Source organism: Echinops telfairi, unplaced genomic scaffold (assembly GCF_000313985.2).
Source record: "Echinops telfairi isolate 266 unplaced genomic scaffold, ASM31398v2 ScPeMD7_7356;HRSCAF=8355, whole genome shotgun sequence".
Classification (NCBI taxonomy): Eukaryota; Metazoa; Chordata; class Mammalia; order Afrosoricida; family Tenrecidae; genus Echinops; species Echinops telfairi.
This window is the reverse complement of record NW_022111256.1, coordinates 1,225,911-1,231,933: the sequence shown is the minus strand read 5'-3', so window position 1 is coordinate 1,231,933 and position 6,023 is coordinate 1,225,911. Positions and strand designations below refer to the sequence as shown.

At 58.7% G+C, this 6,023-nt stretch overlaps 3 protein-coding genes across 4 annotated transcripts in view; 2 read left to right on the top strand and 1 right to left on the bottom strand.

Moving 5' to 3' along the window:
* The window catches only part of MLF2 (myeloid leukemia factor 2), a 19,839-nt gene extending 19,675 nt beyond the window's left edge, over nucleotides 1-164 (bottom strand). Inside the window, exon 1 of the mRNA XM_045295991.1 lies at nucleotides 143-164. The gene's annotated coding sequence lies outside the window, so the exon portion shown is untranslated. The remainder of the gene's footprint in view (nucleotides 1-142) is intronic.
* Nucleotides 165-1,226: 1,062 nt separating this feature from the next.
* Nucleotides 1,227-3,769, top strand: PTMS (parathymosin). Of its 2 annotated transcripts, none has more exons than XR_006680634.1 (4): nucleotides 1,227-1,583; nucleotides 2,445-2,864; nucleotides 3,007-3,068; nucleotides 3,208-3,769. XR_006680634.1 is itself a non-coding variant. In XM_045295992.1 (4 exons), the coding sequence occupies exons 1-3, from the start codon at nucleotides 2,424-2,426 to the stop codon at nucleotides 3,046-3,048; spliced, it is 267 nt and encodes an 88-aa protein (XP_045151927.1). In that variant the 5' UTR covers nucleotides 1,227-2,423; the 3' UTR covers nucleotides 3,049-3,068; nucleotides 3,208-3,769. The 2 variants fall into 2 exon arrangements, 1 of the variants encoding a protein (XP_045151927.1); XM_045295992.1 differs by having other exon boundaries at nucleotides 1,227-2,526; nucleotides 2,743-2,864.
* A 1,448-nt stretch (nucleotides 3,770-5,217) lies between these two features.
* Nucleotides 5,218-6,023, top strand: part of LAG3 (lymphocyte activating 3) — a 6,673-nt gene continuing 5,867 nt past the window's right edge. The window contains exons 1-2 of the mRNA XM_030887246.2: nucleotides 5,218-5,423; nucleotides 5,658-5,805. Coding sequence (XP_030743106.1) covers nucleotides 5,366-5,423; nucleotides 5,658-5,805 — 206 coding nt within the window. The 5' untranslated portion in view covers nucleotides 5,218-5,365. The remainder of the gene's footprint in view (nucleotides 5,424-5,657; nucleotides 5,806-6,023) is intronic.

Sequence of the window (6,023 nt, the reverse complement as noted above, 5' to 3'; positions counted from 1 at the left end):
CGGCACCCACGCCCGCCTAGCGGCTCGAGATCCTCCAGTGTCCACAGGGCTCTCCCAGAAGGCCCGCGGCCCCTCCCTCGCCACCCTCCCGGGACAACTGCGCCCTCGGCGCCCCCTTCTCCCCGCCTACCCACCTCCTTACCTCCACTGCTGGTCTTCAGCGGGGTTTTTGTTGTTGTTGTTGGTTGGTTGATTTTATTGTTTTTAATCTCTCCGCCTCCCCCACCCCACCCCCTTAAAGAATCAAAATTCTTCGAAATGGGAAGAGGGTGGGAATGCCTTTGAAAAAGCCGACGCTGGGCAGTGCATGGGGCTGTGCTTGTCCACGGTAGCGCGCGGCCTGGCCCCCATCCCTTTGCCCGTGCCGCTCCTCCAGCCTTCCTTTAATTTCCCTAGGGAACCTGCTGAGTGTTGCTTTGGGAAATAAATGCCGCCGGGGCTTAGGGGCTGGGAATCTGACCTTGGGGAGGGGGGCGCTGAGGAGCTGACACACAGGCCTCCCCAAAGGCCTGCGGAGCCAATGGGATGAAAGGCAGTGGGAGAGGGGCTGTGTGTGAGATCTGACAAGGTGTGCCTGTGTGGCCCTCCCGTGGGTGGTGCGGTGGCATGTGACTGTGCCGAGTGGGTGTCTTTGTATGTCTGAAGCCCAGGGAGTGTGTGGGACTGCCCGTGGCAGTGCCATGTGTTCCTGTGGAGAGGTACGTGCACCCAAGCCATGGCTCCACTGGGCTCTGGTGTTTGTGAGTGCCAGAGTGCCAAACCTCCTCTGGCCATGTGTCTCCGGATGCGTGGGAGCCCCTCTGGAGCTCTGTGCATGAATCCGTGTCAGTCCGTGTCAGTGTGTGTGCCTGGGTTGAGTAAATGAGGCCAGAGAGTGCTGAGTGCCAGACCTAGGGCCTAGGTCACTTACCCTGCTGGAAAAGGGGTCATGGAAGGACAGTGACCAGAAGGGCAGGACAGGGGAGGAGAGGGCCCGGCCCCTTGGACTTTGGCCTCTGGTGTTCACCCTCTCTCCCTCCCATCAGCCCAAATGGGAAATTTAGGCCATGGCCATAGAGACTTGGGAGTGGGGCCCCAGAGAGGTGGCTCCTGGCCCAAGCCGTAGGGCAGAACCCACCACACCAGGTAGTACAAATGCCACAGCAACTATGTGGGGATCTAATGAGGATAGTGAGTAAGTAGCATGCTAAGAGGACTGGGTGGGGAGGGGGGGAGTGAGAGGATAAAGTGTCCCTACTCCCTTTTAAAGGGGAAAGGGAACCCAGTGTCTTCGTCCTCCCCTCCCCCCAGACTAGCTATTCTGCACCGGCCCCTTCTTTCATCCCCCAAACCCTTACCAGAAAGGACACACCTTCCCCGGGTGATCTAGTCCCACAGAAAACTTTGATCCACATGGAATCAGATCCAGAGAGTTGCACAGGAACGCAGATCCAATCAGATCACATCAGGACACCCATGGTATCACTCAGTGTTTGCCAAGAAGCGGAGTAAGGAGAGGCCTGGACCCTGAGCTGGGGAGGCAGGCGGAGTGTCAAAGGGGACTCTGACATGAGCCTCTGACACGGGCCACTAGGACAGAGAGGGTATGTCTGCTGGGATCCTGGGGTGAGGAGGGAGCGCTAAGAGTGGGAGGATATTCCAGACAGGTACCTGCCTGTCTACCTTCTCACCCTACCCCAGCCCGAGAGCTGGTTTTGTCTCTTCATCCAGTTTCTGCCTGCTACTCTTGCCCTTCGTGTTTCTTTTATCCTTTACCTCCATTTCCACTGGAAATGGCTGTTCTGCTCTTTCACCAGCACACACTCCAGGAGGGAGGGAGGAGTAAGCCACTTGACCTTATGTAAACTGCCTAGGGGTAGGAACGTGTGTGTGTGTGTGTGTGTGTGTGTGTGTGTGTGTAATCACACGCTGGGGTAGCCTTTGGCCAGAAGGATTAAGAAGCCCCAGAAACAAAGGCAGGAGAGACCGGAGGGGGAGCTGGGAGAGATGTCCAGGAGAGAGTCCTCAGGAACAGGCCCCAGAGGTAGACAAAGGGCTGAGCAGGGCAGGCAGAGGAGGCGGAGGAACTTGGGGAGGAGGTGGGGCTTGGCGGGCTGCAAGCAGATGGAGAGGATTTGCTTTGCTGAGCTGAACTCTTCAGCCTGTGAGCTTTGGAAGAACTTGATGGGGGTGGGGATCAGTTAGTTACCTTGTCACTTGCTCCCCTCTGCTTCAGACCTCTCCCCTACTGAGTCTTGGGGAAGGCCACCTGGTTTAGGTTCCAGCCCTTTGCTGGCCCTAGTGTCAGCACCCTGGGGACCGAAGTTCTTTCTCTAAGCGTGGCCACCCTCTATGCACTCACACACACACACACCTCACTGCAGAGGGGGAGAATCAGGCCTTGGGGGCCGGGAGGACTGTAAGTCATTCCAGGTGGGCCAAAGATGACCACTCTCTCCCTGCAGGACCTGAAGGAGAAGAAAGAAAAGGTGGAGGAGAAAGCAAGCCGGAAAGAGCGGAAGAAAGAAGTGGTGGAGGTGCGGAGGGGTCCGGCCAGAGATGGTTACACAGGCCCCACGTCTCCCCACCGCCTCCCTGTCCCCACTCCTAGTCTCTCACCATCCTTCACAGTTACCACCCTTGGTGTCCAGCCCCACCCTCTTGGTCCCTCCCATCTACACTATGCCACTCCAAGATGCCTCCCAAGATTTTACTCACCCACTGACTGCCCCATTCCATGGCCCTGGCGGTGGTAGGAGGGAGCATGCCACCAGCCTGACCCTGCTGCTTCTCCTGGCTCCCACAGGAGGAGGAGAACGGGGCTGAGGAGGAGGAGGAAGAAATCGCGGAGGATGGAGAGGAAGAGGATGAAGGGGAGGAAGAAGGTGGGGCGGGGCAGGGAAGCCTGGGCTGGATGAGGTGGGCTCCAGGAAGGGAGTCACGGGTTGGAAGGAGGGCTGAGGGTGACCTCGGGGTCTCTGCCAGAGCTCCCTGCCCTTCCCCACTGACCCCTTTCTGGCTCCTCAGACGAGGAAGAAGAAGAGGAGGAGGACGAAGGGCCTGCACTGAAGAGAGCTGCAGAGGAGGAGGTTTGGGCTGGGCTGTCAGGGAGGCAGCAGGGGCTGGGGCCCCTTGGATTTGGACTGGGAAACCAGTGGTGTTCCCAGGCAGGGGTGGGGGGGCCCTCTCCCATTTTACAGCGACCCCAATTCTTTCCCCTCCCTACAGGATGAAGCAGATCCCAAGCGGCAGAAGACAGAAAATGGGGCGTCGGCATGAGCCCCCATGCAAGTGGGCTGGGGGCCGGAGGCCCCTGGGTGGGAATGGACAAGGACTGCCACTTCACCTGGCTCCCTGCTCTGGACCCCGAACCAGAGCTGCCACCCTCATCTTCGTCCCCAGCCTTCTCATTTCCGCCTCTCCAGACACTGCCCGCCCCCCTGTCCTCTGTTCTCACTCTGTCATCAGCCCACCTCCTAAGCTCCATCTGAGCTTCCCAGCCCAGTGTCCCCAAGCCCTCCTCTCCTCTCCCTTGACCTCTTCCCTGCCTCCCCCAGCCAACCCCTCCCTCCTCTGGTAGCCTCCTGACCCAACCTCTGCATCCCTCAGCTCATTCCTATCCCATCTCTCTCCTGCCTGACCTCCCCAGCTCCCCTCACACCCCCTCAGACAGCGCCAGGCCGGGGTGGGGGCAGTGGGGCCAGGGCTGGGGCTGAGCCCCACAGCTGCCCCTCTCTTTCCCCATTTTTTGTATAATTTAATAAAGAAATGGTCGCGCTTCTGTTTTTAACCTGTCTCCTGCTTTCCAGGGGCCCAGTCAGGGCATTGCGTGGGGTGAGGGGTAGAGAGGACAGCTGACCACACACATCCTGTTGGGACCCTTTCCAGTTATGAAATAGTGGCAGCATCCTCCTACCCGCACGGCTCCAGGACAAGCTCAGGGCTGGGCGGGGAGCACAGAGCACCTCTTCGCAGCTGACTTCAGTCCCGTTTTGGATTCTTAGGGATGCACCTCCCAGCAATGTACACATGGCCCTGCTAACCCACACAAGACCTAGACACTGCTGAGCCCAGTGGAAAGCTACCCGTGCTGTTGTGCTGAACCAGGCAAATAGAAACAGCCCCAGGAACAGGAAGTCCTGCCTCGATAGAGGGCTTGTAGCCCTGGGTCTCAGCCACTTTGGATCCAGATGCTGCCCCTGAGGAAATGAGTGCCCAATGATGACAAAAGCAGAACCCTAGGGCTTCTGGTTCCCAAGTCACTGGCTGCTACATGCTGTCCCATCCCACCTACCAGCTGTGCCTGAGCAGATAGGCTCTTCTGCCACGATCATACTGGCTGCACTGGCTCCATACAGGGTTTAGTCTCAGGGCCTTAGTGCATTTCTCCATCTCCCTAACACCCTTGCCCTTTATAAAGTTCACCCCCTGGGTAGGGGGAAGCTGCTGGGGGGCGGGGGGCTGAGCTGGAAGGTGGAGTCTGACACCAGTGCTCTTCCCAGACAAGGGCACGTACCACACACCCGGGCTCTGGACTGCAGGCAGATTCCCACTTTTGTTGACCTTAGCAGTCTCATCTCTTTGTTTCCTCTTGTGTACACTGAGGGATAGTTCAAATTGCAGGGGTTAGTGTGTGGACTGAGCAGCACCTAGAGCGAGCTCAGTACAATGCACCTATCCTAGGCTTACCATGTTTTAGGGCACAGTGAAGCTCCTGGGGCCAACAGGAGTCATTGTAGGCTGGGTGGGGAGGCAGCTCACACACATGGAGAAATCCTGAGAGGTTGGAGGAGAAAGGGGAGAGGATTTGCCAAGAAGAAAATGTCAGGGCTGAGGAGGCAGCTTGGGGACAGTTTGGATAGAGGGCTGAGTGTCCCTGGGAAGGGGTTAGGAGGGCGGGGGAGGGTCAAGGAGTGGGCGGTGGGAAGACCCTGGACGGAGGAAGTAAACAAGAGGAGAGCTACCACAGAGGTGGAGGGTGATACTGCTGGGAACCAACCCCCTCAGACTTTCCACTGCGAAGCGAAACTGTGAGCTCTGGGGTGTGTGTGAGGTAGGGGGGGGTGTACGGGGAGGGGAAGTGGAGAAGGTGGGGGGCCCTGGGAGCAGCACACTGGCATCCCAGCTCACACAGGCAACTTGTCTCCACTCTGGTCTCTGCTGCTGCCCTGCCCAGGTCCCTGCGACAACCCCAGCCACCAGCCCTACCCTAGCCTCAAGTTGCCTGAGGTGACTAGCTTCTCCCTGGGGTCCAGCTTGCAGTAGTGGGTGGTCTTGCCTCCCTCTCTCTCCAGACTCCTCTCCCACTCACCTTCCTCTAGATCACACCCGCCCCCCCTGCCCTTTCTGACCTCCCTTTGGAGGGCTTGGCTTCTCCAAAGGGGATATGTGGGAGACACAGTTCCCGGTCCTGCTGCTTCTTCAACTGCTGAGGGCGGTTCCAGGTAAGGCGGTGATGGTGGGAGGGCACGCTCCAGCCCCACAGAAGGGCCAGCAAGGATCTGCTCTCTGGCCCCAAAGATTCCAACTTCCTAAGTTCAGGTGCTCTCCGGTGCTAGATTCTTCCAATGTCTCTCCCCCTACCCTCCTAGCCCCCAAGCCATGCGTCTCCCCTCAGCAGTGCTGCCCCTGCCCTTCACTCTACTCCTAAGCCTCTAGGCCTCTCTTTTTCTCCCCAGTGGAGACCTCAGGGCCTGGGGCAAAGGCCCAGGTGGTGTGGGCCCAGGAAGGGGCTCCTGTCCAACTCCCCTGCAGCCCCACGCCTGCCCTGGAGGAGCTCAGCTTTTGGCGAAGCGCATCAGTCACCTGGAAGCATGAACCAGACAGGTATGCCCCAAACTTGGCCAGAGACTCCCACTCCTAATGGCAGTCAGACCACCCTTGCCCATGGCCCCTTCAAGGCGCCGCAAGCTCTCTGTCCTCTCCCCAGCTCCCTGAAACTAGGAGCTCCGCCTCATTTGTTACCATACACCTGCCCTGCCCTCCCATCGTTGACTGTCCCCATCACATCTGCATCCCATAGCGTTCTGGCCTCTCCAGTCGGG

Bases quoted from the DNA above. Each gene is read 5' to 3' on its own strand.
- PTMS (XM_045295992.1), top strand. From the start codon at position 2,424: ATGACCACTCTCTCCCTGCAGGACCTGAAGGAGAAGAAAGAAAAGGTG. The intron at 2,527-2,742 runs GTCCGGCCAGAG...GGTAGGAGGGAG, and splicing joins AGTGGTGGAGGTGCGGAGGG to CATGCCACCAGCCTGACCCT. The intron at 2,865-3,006 runs GTGGGGCGGGGC...CTGGCTCCTCAG, and splicing joins GGATGAAGGGGAGGAAGAAG to ACGAGGAAGAAGAAGAGGAG.